General features: G+C 43.9%; 1 protein-coding gene across 1 annotated transcript in view; it reads left to right on the top strand.

Annotated features, from left to right (window-relative positions):
- parp4 (poly (ADP-ribose) polymerase family, member 4) overlaps nucleotides 1–21,347 on the top strand; it is a 24,504-nt gene extending 3,157 nt beyond the window's left edge. Inside the window, exons 8-38 of the mRNA XM_068572933.1 lie at nucleotides 449–586; nucleotides 663–839; nucleotides 939–1,090; nucleotides 1,514–1,645; nucleotides 1,864–1,962; nucleotides 2,122–2,305; nucleotides 3,115–3,253; nucleotides 3,522–3,670; nucleotides 3,754–3,885; nucleotides 4,772–4,858; nucleotides 5,603–5,767; nucleotides 6,413–6,450; nucleotides 6,566–6,647; nucleotides 7,542–7,679; nucleotides 9,091–9,280; nucleotides 10,045–10,115; nucleotides 10,847–11,034; nucleotides 11,988–12,087; nucleotides 12,272–12,442; nucleotides 12,653–12,733; nucleotides 12,959–13,039; nucleotides 13,144–13,239; nucleotides 13,646–13,825; nucleotides 13,927–14,103; nucleotides 15,059–15,103; nucleotides 15,201–15,257; nucleotides 15,604–16,598; nucleotides 16,728–16,794; nucleotides 18,017–18,119; nucleotides 19,112–19,244; nucleotides 20,041–21,347. Coding sequence (XP_068429034.1) covers nucleotides 449–586; nucleotides 663–839; nucleotides 939–1,090; nucleotides 1,514–1,645; nucleotides 1,864–1,962; nucleotides 2,122–2,305; nucleotides 3,115–3,253; nucleotides 3,522–3,670; nucleotides 3,754–3,885; nucleotides 4,772–4,858; nucleotides 5,603–5,767; nucleotides 6,413–6,450; nucleotides 6,566–6,647; nucleotides 7,542–7,679; nucleotides 9,091–9,280; nucleotides 10,045–10,115; nucleotides 10,847–11,034; nucleotides 11,988–12,087; nucleotides 12,272–12,442; nucleotides 12,653–12,733; nucleotides 12,959–13,039; nucleotides 13,144–13,239; nucleotides 13,646–13,825; nucleotides 13,927–14,103; nucleotides 15,059–15,103; nucleotides 15,201–15,257; nucleotides 15,604–16,598; nucleotides 16,728–16,794; nucleotides 18,017–18,119; nucleotides 19,112–19,244; nucleotides 20,041–20,245 — 4,752 coding nt within the window. The 3' untranslated portion in view covers nucleotides 20,246–21,347. The remainder of the gene's footprint in view (nucleotides 1–448; nucleotides 587–662; nucleotides 840–938; nucleotides 1,091–1,513; nucleotides 1,646–1,863; nucleotides 1,963–2,121; nucleotides 2,306–3,114; nucleotides 3,254–3,521; nucleotides 3,671–3,753; nucleotides 3,886–4,771; nucleotides 4,859–5,602; nucleotides 5,768–6,412; nucleotides 6,451–6,565; nucleotides 6,648–7,541; nucleotides 7,680–9,090; nucleotides 9,281–10,044; nucleotides 10,116–10,846; nucleotides 11,035–11,987; nucleotides 12,088–12,271; nucleotides 12,443–12,652; nucleotides 12,734–12,958; nucleotides 13,040–13,143; nucleotides 13,240–13,645; nucleotides 13,826–13,926; nucleotides 14,104–15,058; nucleotides 15,104–15,200; nucleotides 15,258–15,603; nucleotides 16,599–16,727; nucleotides 16,795–18,016; nucleotides 18,120–19,111; nucleotides 19,245–20,040) is intronic.
- Nucleotides 21,348–24,020: the final 2,673 nt, after the last annotated feature.

Here is a 24,020-nt window from a genome sequence, read left to right as displayed (position 1 = left end):
TGACAAGAATTTCCAAATTCAAGCTTACATTTTTCAGCTGTAGGGCCATATTATCTCTTTACACTTGTGCCTTATGACTATGGTGCCTCATTATACAGAAAGCTGAGATTGTTTTGCAATTTTTGATGTAACACATGGGTTTGTATCTCATATGCAAGAGCCTTTAAAAAGGTGAATTTAAGAAATTATGTAAAATTGAGTAAATGTCCTCAGGCCCCAGCGGGTTGAACCGTATTAGTGAGTGGTGGATATCATTAAATACTCATTTAAAATGTCCTCTGAGCATCCTCATGTCTGCCTGATTGACTCTAAACTAATGTTCCCCGACGTTGCATCTTATTCCTCAGGTTTTATTCCTCTCTGTGTTGTCGTGACGCCTGAAGCCTGGAAGGAGTCGGCAGGTGTTTAGTTGTGTTAACTGTCTTGTCGTGCCTTGTGTGACCGGCAGCTGCTGCTGGAGGAGAAGCTGCACACGGGCCGCCTGTCGCAGGAGGTGGGCGTGTTCGTGGAGCTGCTGTGGACCGAGGCCCTGGGTCGCCTCACCGACGTCCTCCGAGTGCCGATCGACCAGCTCAGCCTCAACGACGTACGGCTCCGGCCCCGCCCGCCGCAACATCCGCCGATCGGGGAAGACGGTCTAATGTGTGTGTGTGTGTGTGAAGGTGAGCAGGGTGGAGGGCCTGCTGCTCGAGGCCCAGAGGAAGCTGAGGGAGGCGAGTCCTTCCGAGGCGGCGTCGCTGCTCGACGAGGTCTACACGCTGCTGCCGCACGCCGAGCCGCTCCAGCGCGCCGCCGCGCCCACCGCCAGGCTGCTCTCCCAGAAGCTGGACCTGTGTCAGGTGAACGCACAACTTGTGCAGCGACGTGAACGCACACACATAAAGCTGCAGTTTGACGGACGCATATTTTAACGTTCGTTCCCCTCCCCCCCCGTGCAGCTGATCCGAGACGTCCTGAACGTGAGCGAGGCGACCCTGAGGAGCTCCGCCCCGTCGTCGCTGGGGAAGTACCGCGCCCTGCGCTGCGGCATCGAGGCCGTGGCGCCCGACACCCCCGAGTTCCAGACCGTGGCGGCTCTGCTGCAGAACGGGTACGTACCGCCGGACGTCACACTCAGGGCCGTAAACGGACCAGAGGACGTGACCTTCATGACGTCGTCACTGGTAGTGCGTCTCGTTCTCCTGGCTCTTCCAAAACGTTGCCATTTATTTGTATTAATAGCATCCATACATGACTTTTTTTTTAGCAAAATGTACTATAATTTAACCGTGTGTGACAGATGAATCTGTTCCTGAACCAGTGAAGTAAAAAACAAACGGATGTAACACATAGCGGTTTTTTAATTATTAAAAATACTGAATTCACTCAATTCCTCAAGACAAACAGAATATAGACGTTCATCAAAGGGTTTAAAGGGACGACGTGTCCGTCCATAAGTGTGTGTGTGTGTGTGTGTGTGTGTGTGTGTGTGTGTGTGTGTCTCGTCCACGTGTTCACATCCTGTGCTCTGCAGGCCGGTGCAGGTCCGACGGGTTCTGCGGGTTGGCAGGGGGGCGGAGCTTCAGACCTTCAGGCGCGAGGTCGGGAACGTTAAGCCCCTCCTACATTCCTCCAGCCCCAGCAACTTTGTGGGAGTCCTGTCTCGGTGAGATCGCACACAAATACACACAATGTGACGCAGAAAAAAACAACGAAAAAAATATATATATATATATATAATGGATTTAATAACTTTTCAACAAAAAAAAACTTTTTATGTCCCATTTTAACAAAATTAAACTGGATAATTCACGTTTTTTTCTGGCTTCTCTGATTTTGTTATTGACTTTGACTTTTATTTTGAAACTCGTGATACTCTCTTAGTGGTCTGCTGCTGCCCCGTGTTGGAGTGGAGCATCATGGGATCGAGAGAACAGACGTGGGTCATCTGGGCAGCGGGATCTACTTCAGCGACGCCGTCAGGTCGGTGGAAAAATCTCAAATCGACGCGGTTCATCCGTTCGGCGCGTCTCGACTTTGCTTCGCTCTTTTATTCCCTTCAAAATAAAAGCGTAGCCCGGCTACGCTTTTATTTTTGAAGGCAATAAAAAGAGTGAGCTCGCTCGGTTCTCCGGCCCGCAGCGCCAGCCTGAAGTACTCGGCGCCCAGCCGGACGGACGGCTCTCGGCTGCTGCTGGTGTGCGACGTGGCGTTGGGGCGCTGCAGGGACGTGCGCCGGAGGGACGCCACGCTTACCCAGGCGCCCGAGGGGCACCACAGCGTGCACGGGGTGCGCCGCACCGCCAGCGCCCACTCCGAGTTCGAGGTAGGAAGTTTGGATCCCGACAGAACGAATAATAAAATGGACACAAACGAACACCTTCGATGCCGCCACGTGCACGTCAGCTCATTATAATGACCTTTTATCTCATAATTATAACTTTTTATCTCATTATAATGACCTTTTATCTCATAATTATAACTTTTTATCTCATAATTATAACTTTTTATCTCATTATAATGACTTTTATCTCATAATTCTGACTTTTTATCTCATAATTAGGACTTTTTTTATCTCATTATAACTTTTTATCGCATAATGACTTTTTATCTCATAGTAATGACTTTTTATCTCATAATTATAACTTTTTATCTCATAATTATTAGTATTTTTTTCTCATTAAAATGACTTTTTATCTCATTATAATGACCTTTATTTAATAATTTGGACTTTGTATCTCATAATAATGACTTTTTATCTCATAATTTAGACTTTTTTTTTAATCTCATAATGACTTTTTAAATGAGTTAGACTTTTCAAATAGCCCCAATTATCTGAATTTTCTCATGTACCAAACCATATATTTCACTTGTTTATTACTTATGGTGTTCAATACGTCCACATACTGCAGTTCTTGGGGCTTTTTTTTTTTCATAAAACAAGCTATGACTTACAGTTTTTTTTTATTTTTTATAAGGTTAAGACTTCTAACTTCTGCTCAGCTAAAATGAATAGATTCTTCTTCCTCGTCCATGAGTTACTCGGCGCTCTTTGAAACGAACAATGAATGGTTTTCCTCTGACTGCTTGGAGCGTCTCTCATCGGCGTTGAACTCGTGTTGTCTCTGCGTGCAGGACGATGAGTACGTGGTGTACGCAGCTGACCAGGTGAAGCTGAAGTACGTGGTTCAGTTCAGCGTCGACGGAGAGCGAGTGAAGGAGTTCAGTCCGGCCGTGGACACCTCGGAAGAGGCTCCGCCCACTTCTGACCGAGGTGAGAAAAACACCTTTTCAGTGTACTATCATAAACTAATATTCCACCTACACATATATGAACGTATGATCTATGTTCACAAGGGTTTTCTCTATATGACCATGTTTCTATTTATTCAAATAGACCCGGGGTTTAGGAGATATTCATATATCTTCGCCATTTAAATGGCCTCATAACTTGTGTGTCATCACCTGGAGTATTTCTTGAGTTTCTGGCCTTGAAAGGACCTTTTTGTTTCATGGCATCTGTTTCTTTAAACCCTGTGCAGGTCAGGAGTCGACGCAGGAGGACGACGAGGTCGAGGTGAATAAAAACCCGCTGGCGGACGTGAAGGCCGGCCTGATGGACGCCGCCGGCCAGCAGCTCCCCCTGCAGGCCGTCCACGTGAAGTGCAAGCTGATGGACCTGCTCTCCCAGGTGAGGGCGGGGTCTGTCGTTGCCTGCTGAGTTCACTGGCTCGCATCCCAAAGTAAATGTCGTCCATTCTTCCCCCCCGTCAGGTCATCATCTTCCAGAAGTACAGCAACCAGAGCTCCGCGCCCATCGAGGCGAAGTACGTCTTCCCGCTGGACGACTCGGCTGCGGTCTGTGGATTTGAAGCGTTCATCAACGGGAAACATGTAGTGGGCCAGGTACCACCCTCACCTTGTTGTCATGTACCTCTCTGTGTGTGTGTGTGTGTGTGTGTGTGTGTGTGTGTGTGTGTGTGTGTGTGTGTGTGTGTGTGTGTGTGTGTGTGCAGCAGTTTGTGGATGTAGCGGGACAGTTAACCACCATCACCTTGTTGTCACGCACACAACAACAGATTTCTGCTTCATTGCTGTTTGTTAAACACCTCACTGATCTTTTAAAGTTCACTCAGTCATGGAAAACCTGGAAAGGCATGGAGTTTAAACATTTTTTTTAGGCCTTGAAAAATCCTTGAAAAAAAATATAAATCCCCAAAGTTGTGTAAAAGTCCTGTAAATGTGTTTATATTCATGTGTTCATGAAGTTCATTTAGTTATAAATAATGAATCTGCTTTTAAAAGAAAGAGGCTCAAAATATCAGCAGCATACATACAGGCATCTATATACATGTTTATTCTTTTAATCAAACTATTGTCTCTCATTCATTTGAGTCATTTAAGGTTTACTGTATGCTTTGAATCCTCATTAGTTTAAATACTACATTTTATCACTTTTTACTGATCACACACACATTTCACACAATGTTTGCTCATGAACATTTGGTTAAAAGTCATGGAAATGTCTGGAATTTAGGTTAAAGTCATAAAAAAATGGTTAAAAGTCATAGAAATTTAGTTAAAAGTCATGGAAGAGTCCTACACTTTGGTTAAAAGTCATGAAAAAATGGTTAAAAGTCTGAAATTTTGGTTTGAAGTCATGAAAAAAATGTTTAACAGTCATAAAATTTGCTTAAAAATTCTTTTTAAAGTCATGTAAATCCACTGGTCACCCTGTAGGAACCCTGTCAAAGTAACAATGTGATTATAAATCTCTCATTTTGTCCCTCAGGTGAAGGAGAAGGAGGCGGCTCGCAGGGAGTACAAGCAGGCCATCGAGAAAGGCCACGGCGCTTACCTCATGGACCAGGACGCCCCCGTGAGTCTGCTCGCCAACACACGACGTCCTTTCACGCCGTTAACGCCATGACACATCCACACCGGGCGATGCGTTCACTGGGAAGTGGGAATCTCCAGTTTTCTTTCGCTCGCTGATGAAGTTATTTTGAGAAATGTTTCACCCGTGAGCCTCTGGAGAAGAATCCTGTCCAATGCACAGATTTTATTCAAGTTGATTGGCGCCATTATTGCTCAGTCCTTCCATCGTTGACCTAAAAGGAAATTATAATAAATGCATCGTTTTTATATCAGGTCACAAGGTACGAATGAAGAAAGAAACATGGTATGAATATAAAAAAAACATGTGAGGTATCAAATTAAACATAAAAATCAGGGCTACAATAATAAATAACCCCCATGTGCATCATCCAAACACAACTCAAACAATAAATAGTATTAGGGTTTAAAGGGGATCCCCTTGAAATGTTAAAATACTAAGTTAGTTAGTACTTTAAAAATATCAGTTTTCATAATAATTGTATTCAGGCTGCCAGCACAAAGTGATCTCCATAAAGATCATAATAAAATAAAGACAGAAAAATAGTGAAAGAAAACTTAAGAACAGCAAAATAAAGACCACATGAAATAAATGGACATAAAACTCTGGACATGAACTTCGACATGAAGGCTTTTCTTACTTCTTAACACTTTGCAACTTGATCCATGTGAAGAACCGGACTCGGTCCCTCAATGGCTCTTTTCTCCCCTCCTGCGCCCCCTACAGGACGTGTTCACCATCAGCGTGGGCAACCTGCCGCCCGGCGCCGCCGTCCTCATCAAGGTGACCTTCGTGTGCGAGCTGGTCGTGCGGGACGGCAGCGTCCTCTTCTCGCTGCCCGGCAGCGTGGCGCCGTGGCAGGAGAGCGCCGCGCTCAACCAGACCACGCAGGTGAGCGGGAGGCCGGACAGGAAGTGAACGCAAGGCCCGACAGGAAGTGAACGCACCGGCGCTCATCCTGCAGGCTCGTGTAGTGGCAGGCTTAAAGGAGCAAAAACATGAGCTGCCAGATGTCGCCATGAAACTCCCTCAAACCATCACGTTCAGTCAGACGGATGTTTTTTGTATTACGGGTTTTGTGACAGGTCATGTTTACATCATGCAAATGAGGCATTTGCAGATTAAATAAGTGCTATTTTGCAAATTCTTGTAATGTTTTGTTGACATATAAAAAGCAAAAGAAGGAGTTTCTCTTTGTGTCACTCAGAAAATGCTGTCAACAACTTAAAAAACAGTTTTCTCCATGTTTTTATGACTAAATGTAGTAAAAATTCGCCTCTAAATGTGTTGTGAACAAACCCTCAGAACAAAGATAGACCAAAATCTCTAAATTGAAAAGTGCATGAAGAACTCGCCCTTCTTTATTTTTCCTTTTGGTTGAAGTTAATGTGTTTTTTTCTAGTTAAAAAGCTTTTAAATCAATAATCTATTAAATATATTGCTACTGTTAGTTTTCATCAACATCCTCTACGTGTTGCTTTTGTGTACTAACGTGTTATGTGTGTGTGTCTGTCTGCCCCGGTTCTGCACCACCAGGTCTCCGTGGAGAAGGTGTGTGTGACGGACGAGGAGAGGTGAGCGTTGTTTAAATAATCAGAGAAACTTCATTATGAATGGTGCAATGATGTGTCCTTCCCGCGGTGACACACGCGAGTCAACAGTTTGTTGTCTCGTGTTTGTCTCGCTCAGAGAGTTCAGCCTGGACGTGTCGGTGGAGATGCCCAACAAGATCACCGCCCTGCAGTGCATCACGCACAAAGTCAAGACCAAGGTAGCGTCACGTGTTGCGCACCGTAGGGAAGTCCGGTGACGAGCCGCTGCTACCTTCAGTGGTAGTCCACGCTGTAGCGAGCTAGCTGCTAGCTGCCAAAGTCGGGTGTCGACCCGGTGGTGGTCCCGCTTCCTTCAGGGATTGTCTGGGAGTTAGCGGGGAGCTAGCAGCAGCGCTAGCTGGCTACAGCGGGGAGCCAACAGCAGCGCTAGCTGGCTACAGTGGGGAGCCAGCAGCAGCGCTAGCTGGCTACAGCTGGGAGCTAACAGCAGCGCTAGCTGGCTACAGTGGGGAGCCAGCAGTTGCGCTAGCTGGCTACAGCTGGGAGCTAGCAGCAGCGCTAGATGGCGACAGCTATTTTAACACAGTTTCATCCCCCAAAAATTATATATATATATATATATATATATATATATATATATATATATATATATATATATATATATATATATATATATATATATATATATATATATATATGCATGCATGCATGCATGCATATATATATATATATATATATATATATATATATATATATATATATATATATATATATGCATGCATGCATGCATATATATATATATATATATATATATATATATATATATATATATATATATATATATATATATATATATATATATATATATATATATATATATATATATATATATATATATATATGCATGCATGCATGCATGCATATATATATATATATATATATGCATGCATGCATGCATGCATATATATATATATATATATATATGCATGCATGCATGCATGCATATATATATATATATATATGCATGCATGCATGCATGCATATATATATATATATATATATATATGCATGCATGCAAACATCGTCTCTTTTCTGTGTGTGTGTGTGTGTAGAGGACGGACTGTAAGGCCGTGGTGAGTGTGCTGCCTGGAGAGGTCATGGGTCAAGACGGGTTCCAGCTGTCAATCACTCTGTCTGACGTCCACCTGCCCAGGATGTGGGTGGAGCAACACCCGGACAAGGACAGCCAGGTCTCCATCTCTTTATCTCTCTTTTTATCTTATTTTATTTAGAAAGAGTGCAGACTAATCAGCAACTAAATAAACACAGTGAAATTAAATAAATATGTACTGAAGGACATTTTCTGAACTCACACGTTGTGTCTATTTTACACTCAGGAAACTAAACGTTGTTTTAAATTGTACTTTCTCTTTCTACTATTTTCAAGATGTGCTTTCATATAATGAAATTATACTCAGGATGTGTTTTTGGTTAATTTTGCTAAATAAAATAAGACTTTGTATTATTATTTTTATCTTCATAATTATAAAAATGATCAGAATAATCAGAATAAATAAATGTGATTTGAATTGAGTACATTTAATAACTACATAAATCATTATATAATGTAATATACAATATAATAATTATAAATATATTTATAATAAGAATACATAAATCATTTTAAAAACACATTAATAATAATCAAGTAAAAATCAATAAATACATTTAAATTAATCAAATCCATTAAATGCGACCGGAGAGGGTTGCTAAAAAATAAAGAGATTACACCTCCAGCCAATCAGTGACCTCCACGCTAAAGATACAAGTACACGCTAAAGACACAAGTACACGCTAAATATACAAGTCCACGCTAAATATACAAGTCCACGCTAAATATACAAGTCCACGCTAAATATACAAGTCCACGCTAAATATACAAGTCCACGCTAAATATACAAGTCCACGCTAAATATACAAGTACACGCTAAATATACAAGTACACGCTAAATATACAAGTACACGCTAAATATACAAGTACACGCTAAATATACAAGTACACGCTAAAGACACAAGTACACGCTAAAGACACAAGTCCACGCTAAAGACACAAGTCCACGCTAAAGACACAAGTACACGCTAAAGACACACTAAAGATACATGTACACACTAAAGACACAAGTACACGCTAAAGACACAAGTACTTTTGAGTCACGCTAAAGACACAAGTACACACTAAAGACACACTAAAGATACATGTACACACTAAAGACACAAGTACACACTAAAGACACACTAAAGACACAAGTACACACTAAAGACACAAGTACACGCTAAAGACACAAGTACACACTAAAGACACAAGTACACGCTGAAGACACAAGTACACGCTGAAGACACAAGTACACGCTGAAGACACAAGTACACGCTGAAGACACAAGTACACGCTGAAGACACAAGAACACGCTGAAGACACAAGAACACGCTGAAGACACAAGAACACGCTGAAGACACAAGAACACGCTAAAGACACAAGAACACGCTAAAGACACAAGTACACGCTAAAGACACAAGTACACGCTGAAGACACAAGTACACGCTAAAGACACAAGTACACGTTGAGGCCCTTCCTTTGTGTTTATCTCCGTCTCTCTCCTCCAGGCCACCATGTTGGTTTTCTATCCGGACTTCCAGGTCGACTCGGCGTCAGCGCCCGATGAGGTGGTTCTGCTGGTGGACGCGTCCGAGTCCATGAAGGGGGAACCGCTGCGCGCGGCCCGGACCGTCGCCCGGCACGTCATCAGAACCCTCGACCACAACCTCCGCCTCAACGTCATCTTCTTCGGCACGGGTCAGTTTGGTCCTTTTTTCAGGATTAGAAGTTATTGTCTGTCATTAAACAAAAAGTGAGTCAGGAAAAGCACAGCACCGTGAAGGAGGAAGCTGAAACTATAGATGAATAGTGAAAGGTATTAATTAGACAAAACAAAATTAAATTAAAATAAACACAAATTCTCAATACTTTGTGGAATCAAAATGCAAAAACACCTCCATGAAAACAGGAATTAAACCAGCACCTTTTTGGATTTTGGCTTTTTTTTTTGTGTCTGAGCACTGATAATAATTATTAAAAATACTTAACTGAACTTCACACATATATTCTTAACATATAGAGCTATGTTATATATATATATATATATATATATATATATATATATATATATATATATATATATATATATATATATAGTTACGATAAGAAAATCCAACTTTTTATTATTATTTTTTGCAAAATATATATATATTTTTCCTTTTCTGTGCACTATCATAACCCAATATATGAGTAACGCATATATGAACGTATCATCTATGTTCCCAAGGGTTTTCTGTATATTATACCTTTTTAAATTATTTAAATAGGCCTTATGGTTGAGGAGATAATCAGAGTTTAGTACGAGTATATTAACCATTCGAATTTTCATAAAAACAGGGCCATGATGCCATGAGGTTAATATTATTCCCGCCAGTAAAATGTTATTTCCTCTCGATAAACCAAACTCTGCTAAAACAATCAAGGAGCCGATGAGCAACTCGTAACTTTTTCCCGACCGTCAGATCACGCGGACGCCTTCCTGACGGCTCGGCCGCTCGCTGAAGCTCGGCCGGCGGCAGAGAGCTTCATCAAGGTGAGCGGAGACGGCTTCTTCCTCCACCTGAGATACCGAGCAGTGTCCTTCATTTGAGTCACACGATTATTTAAAGGAGGGATTGTTGTAGGTTTAAATGTGTGAGTATTATTTATTTAAGCAATAGGGTACCAGAGGCCGTACTGTATCGTCAATAATGTACAGTTCAAGGGTGTTGGGCATGAACTGTACATTATTGTAGATACAGTACTGCCTCGAGTAATATCAAATGTGTATTATTTAAGCAATAAGGTAAAAGAGGCAGTACATTATTGTCGATACAGTACTGCCTCGAGTAATGTTAAATGTGTGAGTATTATTTATTTAAGCAATAAGGTACGAGAGGCAGTACTTTATCGTCAATAATGTACAGTTCAAGGGTGTTGGGCATGAACTGTACATTATTGTAGATACAGTACTGCCTCTAGAAGTAATAGACATTATTTCACACTTAGTCTTTCAGTCAATTCAATCATTCTTGAATCATTCTTTCTCTTTCAAACAAGAAATTTAGTACATTTAGATAAAAATACATTATTATTTCTTTTTTTTATAACAAATTACTCTAATGTTTATGGTGCTAGAGCTAACCTTGTAGTCGCAACAGATAAACGGCATAAATTAGCTGCTACTATGAAATTAGCTGAAATGAGCGTGTGGTGCGACATTTCAGGATGTTTTGAAGGCGGTGTTCCAAGATGGAGGCTGACTGTGCTCCCCTCCCTCTCCAGCGCTCCCCTCCAGTGGGGGGCAGCACTGAGCTGTGGCGGCCGCTGCGCGCCCTCAGCCTGCTGCCTCCGTCCCGCGGCGTCAGGAACCTGCTGCTGCTGTCGGACGGCCACCTGCAGAACGCTGAGCTCGCCCTGCGGCTGCTCCGGGACAACGCCCGGCACAGCCGCCTCTTCACCTGCGGCTTCAGGTGAGAGCGGGGGGCGGGGTCTCAGGGTCTCAGGCGAGAGCGGGGGGCGGGGTCTCAGGGTCTCAGGCGAGAGTGGGGGGCGGGGTCTCAGAGTCTCAGGCGAGAGTGGGGGGCGGGGTATCAGGGTCTCAGGCGAGAGTGGGGGGCGGGGTCTCAGAGTCTCAGGTGAGAGTGGGGGGCGGGGTCTCAGAGTCTCAGGCGAGAGTGGGGGGCGGGGTCTCAGAGTCTCAGGTGAGAGTGGGGGGCGGGGTCTCAGAGTCTCAGGCGAGAGTGGGGGGGCGGGGTCTCAGGGTCTCAGGTGAGAGTGGGGGGCGGGGTCTCAGGGTCTCAGGTGAGAGTGGGGGGGCGGGGTCTCAGGGTCTCAGGTGAGAGTGGGGGGCGGGGTCTCAGGGTCTCAGGTGAGAGTGGGGGGCGGGGTCTCAGGTGAGAGTGGGGGGCGGGGTCTCAGGGTCTCAGGTGAGAGTGGGGGGTGGGGTCTCAGGGTCTCAGGTGGGAGCAGGGGGGGAGGTCTCAGGTGAGAGGTCTCAGGTTAGAGCGGGGGGCGGGTTCGAAACCTGCCTGCTGGGATTCTTTTAGATTTCATGACATTTTAAGTGTGTGTCTGTGTGTGTTTACTTGTTGTATGTTTGTACTTGTGTGTGTGTGTGTGTGTGTGTTTACTTGTTGCGTGAGTGTGTGTATGTTTACTTGAGTGTGTGTGTTTACTTGTTGTGTCTGTGTGTGTTTACTTGTGGTGTGTGTGTGTGTGTGTTTACTTGTGGTGTGTGTGTGTGTGTGTTTACTTGTGGTGTGTGTGTGTGTGTGTTTACTTGTTGTGTCTGTGTGTGTTTACTTGTGGTGTGTGTGTGTGTGTTTACTTGTGGTGTGTGTGTGTGTGTGTGTTTACTTGTGGTGTGTGTGTGTGTTTACTTGTTGTGTGTGTGTGTGTTAACTTGTGTATTCTGTGATTTCAGCCCGACAGCCAATCGGCACATGCTGAGAGCCTTAGCCCGGGCAGGGGGCGGAGCCTATGAGTACTTTGACACAAAAACCAAACACAACTGGGCAGAGAAGGTGAGTACGATGAATCAGCAGGTTGTTGATGCACCGATTGGTTAATATAGTTAATATAATTATCATAGTTATTATAGTTAATATCCGTATGAATGAAACGAGCGGTCGTTAACACTTAAAGTGACCAACACGGTCGGTAGAAGCGCTGCTCTGGTCCTCGTGTTCTCACTCTGTTTGGCGGCAGGCGGCGTGCCAGCTGAAGCGCATGGCGTCTCCCGGCTGCAGCTCGGTGTCGGTGAAGTGGCAGCAGTTCGACCCGGCGGCGCCCCCTGCTGTCCAAGCCCCCCGGCAGCTCCACGCTCTGTTCAACGACTGCCACGCGCTGGTGTACGGCTTCGTGCCGCACTGCACTCAGGTACCACACCTCGTGTCCTGGACCGCTGCCAGAGCCGCAGGTCACTGTTGTGCTTCGGAGGGGAATCGCTTTCCTCCTCTCGATTCCACCCTCGTCTTCGTCACATGACACAATAGCAAAAGGATGAAGAAGAGTTTAAAAGCTACAAACCAGGAAGTAAATATTGCTTTTTAAAAAAAACTTTTTATGAATGGTTGTGACGTCACGCAGGCCACGCTGCTCGGAGATCTGAGCGGTCAGGAGCTCAAAACCATGGTGTCAACCAGTGAACTGCAGAAGACCAAGGGCACAGTAAGAACACACACACACACGCACACACACACACACACACACACACACACCGTAAAGCTCTAACATGGAGGGCTGATCGTATTTATTTAAATGGATTCCTTCATGTGAGTTGAGATGAATCTGTGTTTAGTTATGTGTGTGTTGTGTAACTCACACAACACAAACATCAACTATTGTTGATAATGACGCGTGTTTACTTGTGTGTGTGTGTGTGTGTGTGTTCAGTTTCTTCACAAGCTCACGGCGAGAGCCGTCATCAGGGATTACGAAGACGGAAGTCTGGACAGCAACGAAGCCGAGCACGAGGTGTGTGTGTGTGTCTGTGTGTGTGTGCGTGTGCGTGTGTGTGTACGTCCCATCAGAGCTCCACGTTTTGACCCTTTTTCCTTGACTTTTTGTTGCTTTCCCAGTGCAAGAAAAAGGAGTTGAAGCGCTTCGTCATCGAGCTGAGCAAAGAGTTCTCCATCCTGTCGCAGTTCACCAGCTTCGTGGCCGTGGAGGAAAGGGTTCGTACCGCTGTCGCCTCCATTTGCACTTGTTACGTTTCAAAAACCTTCGGGCGGTCGCGACCCAAGAGAGGAGTTCTAATAAAAGGGATTTAATAAAATGTCGATGGTGAAATTCTTCTGAATGATTAAAAAAGTGACTTTCTATTGTGTTACTAAAACACATTTCATAAGGCTTCATTGATTATTATATCCTTCTTCAGTATTTTACGTTCTTTATATACAAGTGTAAGTCATAATAATCTACAGCAGCCTCAACAGTTCATTATTGACGATACAGTACCTTGTTGCTTAAGTGCAAGTCATAGTAAACTGTTACAAATCTACAGCACCCTTGTACTGGAGGTTTCTTTGCGACTCCCACGTTTACTAAAAAACAAAAACGCCCGTCTGCCTTGTTTTAAAGGACCCGGACCAAACCGGTGAAGGCTTCACGGACATCCCCAAGTTGATCTTCGAGGAAGACGTGGACTTCCTCCCCTACATCAGCTGGACTTCTCCTCAGGATAGTGAGGAGGGAGAACCTATGGAAATGGACGTGGACATGGAAATAGCTGTACCTAGGACTTACTCTCGATGTATCCTGGTAACATCACACAGTGTTATCATTGGGGGAGAGGAGAGCTCATGCTTTGTTGTCGTGATTCATTAATTGTCATGTTTATAATCTGCATTTGTCTCTCTAAGGATGAGGATGATATTCATGACTATGTGGAAGAGGAGGAGGAGGAGGATGAGGAGGAGGAGGATGGTGGTGATGAGGAGTATGCGTCACCTATATTCGAGTGTGCGTACTCACCAGACACAGTGGGATCCAGCACCAAAAGAACGAACATTTGCAGGACCCGGACCGGCAAGCAAAAGGTTAGGATCTAAAAGCCGACAGGGCGCTTCTATTTTACCCAGAGCAGCTTTTGTAGTCTTTACGGCCGTAGTTTACTGGAGGAGTTAAACCATCCCACGCGATGCCACTCAGCCATCAGAGTGCACAGGGTTCATACACATTGTGACCAATGGGTTTCCATGACTTTAAACCAAATGTCCATGACTTTTAACTAACTTTTCATGACTTTAAACCAACTTTCCATAACCTTTCACCAAATTTCTATGAATTTTAACCAAATTTCTATGATTAAAATGTGTGTGTGAACAGTAAAAAGTGATGAAATGTAGTATTTAAACTAACAATGAGGATTCAAAGCATACAGTAAACCTTAACTGACTCAAATGAATGAGAGACAATAGTTTGATTAAAAGAATAAACATTTATATAGATGTATGTATGCTGCTGATATTTTGAGCCTCTTTCTTTTAAAAGCAGATTCATTATTTATAACTAAATGAACTTCATGATCACATGAATATAAGACATTTACAGGACTTTTTCACAATTTTAGGCATTTTTCAAGGTCTTTTACAGGCCTGAAAATAACCATTATAAAAAGTTCCATGACTTTTCCAGGTTTTCCATGACGTACAAGAAGCCTGTGTGCGTTGTCGGTGGTAAACTTTGCGACTCGACATCGCAGACGGATGAGAGAGTTACAGCCGAGAAAAGACGGCAGAAAGAAAAAGAAAGATGGCGATAGATGGAAAGAAACAAGAAAAGGGAGAGAAACATAAGGAACAAATGGCGCTCTCCAAAAAAAAGGAGAGCGCAGAGCGAAAATAGAGCATTTAATCCGAAATGGACGGACTAATTTCTGTTCGTATCCCAAACGCCGTCATGAGACAAAACATAAAGGTTTTGAACAAACACACACACTGAAAGATGCTTTAATTGTCACGTTTATAACCTGCTTTTGTCTCTCTGCTGTAGGACGAAGAGGAGGATGCTGCTCTGGAGGAATGTGCACGTGTGCAGGTAAAGCCACACAGAGTATTGTGTACTCATGGAGGGAAAGGACGTGTTGTTGTCGTGGTGTACTCATTGTCACGTTTGTCTCTCTTCTCTGTTGTAGGAGAGTGAATCATATGAGTTTGAAGAACTATCATTCTCTCCATCTTGTTCACCCACGGTGAGTCCCAAACTGCAGTTCACTATTTACTATTTTGGAGGGTCAGTAGAGCTGCTTTTTAATTTATTTTATCAGGTTTATTGTCGGTTATTGAAAACAAAATGCACAAATAACTAACACACAATAGGTTGATGAATCCCAAATTAGCGTTGCGTGTCCACACACTCGTTTGCAACAGCATATGTACGCAATTTAATGCGTCCATAGGTCGAGTAGCGTTACTCAAAGTTTGCTTGAATTTGTATTACAAATCTGTCTGTGTGGAAAAAGGCCGTTCAGTTTTAATTCAGTGAGCAGAAAATAGACTCTGATTTACTTTTATGTTTTCTTCATCTCCCTTTTGTAGAGTGAATCTTCGGGATTGGGCTGGTGTTCCCTTATGAATGCTTCCAGTGCTCCACTTTTTCTTCCTCCTCATCTTCCTCTTCCTTATTTCCAACCTCCAGCCGACACCTTCCATGCTCCACCTCCTCCTCCATTGCCAGTTTCACAAGGGATATTACATTCTTCATCCCTCTTGTGCTCTCCTTCTACTCCCCATGTTCCTCCTCCTCGCAGAGGTGGTCCACCACTCAGTCGAGACTCACTTATGTCTCAGAGGTCACTAAGTCATAAGAGCACATGGCATCCAGTCGACTTCACAACAATTTCCACCCTCTACGACAGCGCGGGAGTTCAATCAGTGAATCTGATGAAAAAAGCGTCTTCACAGTGGACACCCACTGGTAGCACCCTGAGATCCCAAGGTTTGCAGAAACCACAACACCACCAACCAAATCTGATGCTTCGATCCAGGGAGTTTAGAAAGAATTCTCAAGCAGATACAGGACGAGCACCTGCGACCCCAGCTGCCCAAAGTTCAGGTTTTAGTTTCGGTGGCTCTCAGGGTCAAGCCCAGGGTCAAGCCCTGCTTCAAGCCCAGCTTCAAGCCCAGCTTCCTGCCAGGTTTGAAGCCCATTTTCAAGCCCACTCGGCCCCCCGAATGTACGGCGTGGCTTCAGAAACAACCCAGAGCGATCACCAGCCTGCTGTAGATCTATCCCAAGATTACATGATAAAGAGCCGGCATCGGAAGTTGCAATCCCTGCTGGTCCCACAGGATCGTCAAACAGAATACAAAGGAGCATGTGTGACCCCAGCTGTCCCAAGTCCAACATTTGGTGTCATTGGCTCTCGGATTCAAGCCCATGATCTATCTGACCGTTTAATGACGGAGGAAACATCAAATCAGAGTGGCCCTCAAGTCAAGCGGGCTGTCGGAAGAACAAATAAAAGATCTGTAGAACGCTTTAAAGAGATATTTGGTCGTCCGTCTCTGTCGACAGTTCATCAACACGCTCAGTGAGTCCCAAAAAAGATACTTGTGATAAGTTATTTATGTGTATCCTCTGTGTATTTATTTGTTTTGTATGTACATTTCTGAGTGTTTGGGTCTATAGTTCTGTGTTAATGTTTTTATTGTTGTTTCAGGGAAGCGACGGCGGTTCCTGAAGCGCTGCCGCTCAAATGGACAAAGATCTTCCAGATGCAACAATCGGTAAGATTAACCCGAGAACACCAACGTTAAAAAGAGTAACACCATCACGAACGGCGGATGTATTTCACCAGATATGATGATAGATTAAAACACAACAATGCAAGGCACATTTAAGTACTCTTCTTTTATTGTACCCTATCGAACTTCTCATGAAACCCCAAACAGGTGTCATGGGGGGACTGGGAAAAAAGCCCACCTCCAATAAGACACGTCTACCTCCAATAAGACACGTCTACCTCCAATAAGACACGTCTACCTCCAATAAGACACGTCTACCTCCAATAAGACACGTCTACCTCCAATAAGACACGTCTACCTCCAATAAGACACGTCTACCTCCAATAAGACACGTCTACCTCCAATAAGACACGTCTACCTCCAATAAGACACGTCTACCTCCAATAAGACACGTCTACCTCCAATAAGACACGTCTACCTCCAATAAGACACGTCTACCTCCAATAAGACACGTCTACCTCCAATAAGACACGTCTACCTCCAATAAGACACGTCTACCTCCGATAAGACACACCTACCTCCGATAAGACACACCTACCTTCGATAAGACACGCCTACCTCCGATAAGACACGCCTACCTCCAATAAGACACGTCTACCTCCGATAAGACACGTCTACCTCCGATAAGACACGTCTACCTCCGATAAGACACGTCTACCTCCGATAAGACACGTCTACCTCCGATAAGACACGTCTACCTCCGATAAGACACGTCTACCTCCGATAAGACACACCTACCTTCAATAAGACACGCCTACCTTCAATAAGACACGCCTACCTTCAATAAGACACGCCTACCTTCAATAAGACACGCCTACCTTCAATAAGACACGTCTACCTCCAATAAGACACGTCTACCTCCAATAAGACACGTCTACCTCCAATAAGACACGTCTACCTCCAATAAGACACGCCTACCTCCAATAAGACACGCCTACCTCCAATAAGACACGTCTACCTCCAATAAGACACGTCTACCTCCAATAAAACACGTCTACCTCCAATAAGACACGTCTACCTCCAATAAGACACGCCCACCTCCAATAAGACACACCTACCTTCAATATACATTTGCATTCATTCAGCAGCTGCTTTTTGCGTTTGTTTCCTTCACTATAGCCAACTCGCAGTCTTTGGGGAGTAATTGCTCATGTTTTGGGTTCTTGTGTGTGTGTGTGTGTGTGTGTGTGTGTGTGTGTTGCAGGAGGGCTACTGGGAGTTAACCACAGAGCTGGGGAAACTCATAGATTTCAACGTGGACCTCTTTGCCAACGAGTTCCTGAAAAACAAGGGCATCCAGTCTCTGGGTGAGGCCTCTCAGGACCAGTTTCACTCCTTCACATCTTTCTGGGACGAGCAGCTTGGTTTCATTTTACATTAAAGCCCCGCGGCGGCCAAGAACGGAGACGAATGAGTCAAGTGACGTTAGCTAAAGGATCTCCAGAGCCACAACGTTGATTCACTTCATTTAAATTGCTGGAATACAGCAAAGCATTGTGGGAAGAGTTCTATCCAAACAGAAATAAACTTACCGTTAAGTTTATGTAATTACATAAACCTCGTAGCCTCGCCGTCACTTCTGCACGGCGGCCGTAACGTTTCACTAGATCGTTCATAACTACACTTTACAAAGTCTGATTTCAACAAAAGACTCCTCTTCGTAACCCTACGAGCATGTAGGAGTCTAATAAAGCATTACGAAGCTTTTCCCTTCAGTGCTTTAGACGAGCGCGCTTTGACCAAAACCTGCACGTTTGGATTTTAATACATCAGCAACACCGATGGGGAAGATGAACAGAAAGATTTCAAAACATTTTAAAAAAGAAAACTAAAATGGTTCTTTGAATTTTAAAACCCGCTGGCGGCATGGAAAAGGCATTTATTCAAACAATCCCCAAATCTGCACCGTTTCACGCAGCCAGAAGCTGTGAAAAACATAATTATCATCAGATTTCCATCTCACCCACAGTCCTTGAACACATCGCGTGTGACGAACACTTCAGTCGGAAAAATCAACTAAAACGATGTTTAAAATTGTGAAGATTGCTTTTACCAGATTCTGTACAAAAAACATACAAATTCGGAGCATTATATGAAAATATAAAGATGCCATTGTTTTCCAATTATTGTCAAATTAATTATCAAACTGCTTTTGTGTTCAGAGATATCTCAGCCAGGAGTTTAGCTTTTGTTTCCCACCAATGTAAAACACTGTGTGTGTGTGTGTGTGTGTGTGTGTGTGTGTGTGTGTGTGTGTGTGTGTGTGTGTGTGTGTGTGTGTGTGTGTGTGTGTGTCCAGGTGTGAAGGCCCACAGAGACATCCTGAGGCTGGTGGCCACCCTCCTGGTCCTGCAGCTGATGAGGGTGAAGTCGCTGGAGGAGGGCAAACTGCTGCGCACCCTCTTCAGCCTGGACGACTCGTCTCTGCACAGGTGGGTCCAGAACCACACCGAGGCCGATAAATACTAACTCCCTCGAAGGCCTCGCGAGGCTGCGAGCGTAAAGCGGGACACCTGGGGGTCCAAAACCAAGTGTGACGTCTCGTGTTAATGGAGCTTTCACTCACAGGAAGTAGAATTGGAAGGGTTACTACCTCCAGGAGGCGTAGGAAATGAATCAAAAGCACACGATGTGATGAATCCAGCGTAAAGGATTAAGTCCTCTTCATTCAGACAAAAAAACGTAAAAGGGTTTAAACTGTACAATTTCAGGGTTCATACGGTCCTGGAAAACCTGGAGAAGTCCTGAAAATGTGTTATATTCATGTGTTCATGACGTTCATTTAGTTATAAATAATGAATCTGCTTTTAAAAGAAAGAGGCTCAAAATATCAGCAGCATACATACAGACATCTATATGAATGTTTATTCTTTTAATCAAACTATTGTCTCTCATTCATTGGAGTCATTTAAGGTTTACTGTATGCTTTGAATCCTCATTGTTAGTTTAAATACTACATTTTATCACTTTTTACTGTTCACACACACATTTCACACAATGTTTGCTCATGAACATTTGGTTTAAAGTCATGGAAATTAGTTTAAAGTCATGGAAGTTTGGTTAAAGGTCATTGAAATTTGGTTAAAGGTCATTGAAATTTGGTTAAAGGTCATTGAAATTTGGTTAAAAGTTATGGAAATATGGTTTAAAGTCATGTAAATCCATTGGTCACAATGTGCCTGAACCCTGCCAATGACTTTTTTTTGCTTGCTGCTGCTGCTGCTCCAGGCCCGCGCGGTGGGAGGAGCTAAAGCGGGCGGTGGACTGGGTTTGCTGGGCGGACCACCAGTACCCGTGCGTCTACAGCCGGCTGGAGTTCGGTCTGAACTGGGAGACCTGCACCCGCCAGCTGCTGGGCCTCCAGGGCCTCCCGCCGCTCTCGGCTCTCACGGGTCTGAAGCTGCAGAAGACCAGCCGTGTGCTGGTCTTCTAGACGAGTTTATATATATAAATACACATGTATACACCGCTTTCAAGTTTCTATACGGTAGGAATTCTTCATATACTGTCATGCCAGCGCTCAGCGTAACAACTGCCCCAGAAGGGCCCGTTTTGTTTTTTCCACCTACATCCCCTGGGTCCTAAGTCCCTCCATGTTTAGCTTCCTCACACTCTACCGACGTAAAGACAGCTGCTCACCACTCGCAACAGCTTTTCAGTTGGCCGGCGGCCCTTTTCGGCGTCAATGAATCAATGTTTTTACAAAAACAAAACCAGTATGTGTGTTTATTTGCTCTTTGTTATGCAGTCTCATGATTTTCTGCACTCTATGATTTCTTATTCCTGTACACTGATTTTAATCGTCTTTTTCACACGTGTATGTTGAAGCCTTCAGAAAGACGAGCGCAGTCCAGATTAATCTCCTAAACTAGACTAAAAGTGAAGTTTTCTTCTGTTAGGTTGAGACGCATCGGCCTGCACCCGGATGGCCAACAAGAAAAATCACAATTATTGGTTGTTAATGTTGAGCTATTGATTATTCATACTTAATATAAACATACACTAAATATTGTGATAGCACTGCTTCCACTGGCTTAATGTGCTAAAGTCCTGCCTGTACACACAAAACAAGATATTTTAAAATGCTAAAAGAAATTGGACCAAAGGTTTTTATCCAAAATAAATCAGCAAAAGCTCTGCTTTTACAAATCTTTGCATGAAATAAAACCCGAGATACGGAAAATACTCCACGACAAAAAGGAAATGTCCTGCACTCAAAACCTTAAAAAGTATTTAGTATTTTCAGCAGAATGTGCTCATTAGTCATCAAGTAGAAACATGTTCACCAACACTCAAAAGTGCATAAAATGGGAAAAATCTAATAAGTACCTTTTTGATTTTGTAGTTAAGTACAATACTTCAGTAAGTACAATACTTCATTTCTTTCACATTTCTGCAATCGGCAGAGCGATGCTAAAATGTCATTTTTTCATGTGTTCATAATCAGCAGCTTCCAAATTGCAGTGAAGGAAAAGACAGATTTTATATTTTGTCGGCTTCATTTATCAAAGCGTGACATTACAGTTGTTCTTTGTTCTGGTCTGTCATCATAAACAGAATAAACATCTGTTGAAAGGCTCCTCGAGTGTCTTCAGATCTCTTCTTGTGTTCATCTTATGGAGTCAATCCTGCAGAAACCCTTCGTTGTCTTTCACCTCCCTGAATTCCTGTCTGTGGGCGTCACTTCCCTGTTGGGCCTCTGAATGAACCTGCATGACGAGAACTCCACCGGGTCAGCCAACGATCAATAATTATTAACAGAATTAAACATCTGTTAAGTCACAAAGGACATTTTGGATCTCTGGGATGCGATCGCACACCTGCAGTTACCGCTTGTGGCCACAGGTGCCGCCAAAGAGAACAAATTAGATGTCTAAGAAATTAATGCCTTTAACGTTCAGCGAAAGAACTAGTTAGCATTTCAAAAAATGACTTTAATAGTTTTTTAGCAGAGGAATCAAAACCAACCGACCAATAAGCTCTTGGACTCTAAAACCAGGTGCGTTTAGTTTGACTTTGAAGTGCTTGCATTTCATGGTAAATTAAATTTCAGGTGAAATAGAACAAGTAATATATTTTCATTTATTATTCATTCATGTTGTTTTTTCTATCAATACAATAATTTCCTCGCTTCGGCCCCAAAGTCATCAGGTCAGAAATGCATTTTTAAATCCAAATTAAAATAAACTTTAGACGTTCAGTATGCATGTGTTCATGTAAATGACGTTAAACAAATGCAGAACTTTTAGAAAAGTTTGATATAATATTTGAATAATGATGCGTTTTCCTTTGTAATGAAGATCATATGATGTAATCATGTGCCGAAGTTTCGAGAGGTCGAGTCGCAAAACTTTAGTCATTAAAGAGAAATGATCAGCAACATTGTTTACTTTAAATTGTCGATCTCTTTAGCAACAGTTGCATCAAGTGTTGCAGTGAGAGTTGGTTTTAGATCTCAGTCACACCTCTGATGGCAATGACGTCATCATGTGACACTAATGAAAGCAGGTGTGAAAACTTGTCCGAGGCAGAGAGGTACACAGCAGCAGTTAATGGGCTGTTAATGATGTGTGTGTGTGTGTGTGTGTGTGTGTGTGTGTGTGTGTGTGTGTGTGTGTGTGTGTGTGTGTGTGTGTGTGTGTGTGTGTTCATAACAACGACAACAAACTCTGAAGTTGTGTACAGCGATAGTTTCCAAACTAAAACAAACATTTGTAATCAGATGGAACTCCTATTCTTTGATTGAAAGATTAAAATTGATATCATGTAAGCATTGATGACCCTTACATTCAGCTGCAGTGCGGCATCACACCAAACACTCAAATACAGAACTGTGACGACAGTTAAGGGAATATTAAAGTCTAAACGCAGATCAACAGGCCCTGTGAGGTTAACCCAACACTCAAAGAAGGAATTGTAATCGCAGTGTTGCACGAGTACTTCCTGTACTGCATGTGTTTAACGTCATTCACATGAACACATGCATACTGAAAGTCTCAGGGATATACACAGTACTGCAATGATACTCATAGTACTGCAGGGATACTCATAGTACTGCAGGGATACTCATAGTACTGCAGGGATACTCATAGTACTGCAGTGATACCCTCAGGGCACTCTGCAGGTCATCCCAGTCAGGCTGATTATTTAATCATAAACTAGCCACAGCGCTGTAGTTGCTGCTGCACCTGGGGGTGCTGGTGCTTCTACCCGCGGCCTCTCCTTGGCGCGGGGAGAGGTAACTGCCGGTGCAGCTGTGCTGCAATATTATATCTGTGCAGGGTCAGTGTGGCGGCTTTGTTGATAGATTTGGACAACATGCATTTTTGTTGACCTGACAGGTTGTGCTCTCCCTTTGCTGCCCGGTGCATTTCCTCCACTGTAATGCACCGCGACCGGCTCTAGGTCGGTTTGAAAAGGCTCGGGCCCAAGGTGGCACGCCGGCTCCGGTCGCGTGCTTTAGAGAGCCCGTGCCCGGACCTCGACGCCGCTGAGGATGGGTTGCGGGGGGGAGTTGTAGAGACTATGGGTGGGGGCCGTCTCTTGGCATGTCTGCGGATCAAAGTCCCCAAAAGACAGCTTCATGCAGACAGGTGCCGATAAGCGTTCCTGATGTCGTTCAGTTTTGGGGGGTATTTTGGATCGATAGGATCAGGCGGAGGTGGTTGTGAAACCAGGGGGGAGTAGCCCCTGTTCCAGTCTCCGTTATGAAGAGGGGGTCTTGTCCAGACTTTTGGCCGGTCGATGTAAGGTTTAGGGAGTCGCAAATTGGCTTGTATGGCTGAGGAACAAGTCCAGACAGAAGAGGTGGATGGGTTGGGGCGGACCGTGTTGGTTGTTCTTGCTGTGCGTGAGAAGATAGATGATGGTATCGGGAGGAAAGACTGAGATGTCAGACATGGTTGTGTGTCGTGGCAGCTAGTGGTCGGCGCTTGGGGCGGTGAACCCCGAGCAGCGCAGGAAGCTAAAGAAGGCGAGCAGGAACATGGACTCTAGTGTTTTGTCGGTAAAGGGGACAGGTAGCCCAAACGGAGCTTGTGGATGCAGCGGGCGAGGAGATCCGACGAGGGTAAGTCTCCTTATGAACTACATTATGTCGAGACAGTGCGATTGTCCTTTGTTGATGAAGTCTACTGTTGCGCTGTTGTCGGAGTAGATGGTTATGGTCTTTTTGGACCATTTGTGCCCCCAAAGGACAGCTGCTATGA

The sequence above is a fragment of the Clinocottus analis genome, unplaced genomic scaffold (genome assembly GCF_023055335.1).
Source record: "Clinocottus analis isolate CAN_PGR_092001 unplaced genomic scaffold, fCliAna1.0.p SCAF_12, whole genome shotgun sequence".
NCBI classification, from domain to species: Eukaryota; Metazoa; Chordata; class Actinopteri; order Perciformes; family Cottidae; genus Clinocottus; species Clinocottus analis.
Note: the sequence above shows the minus strand (reverse complement) of the source record. Positions and strands in the feature narration are given on the sequence as shown.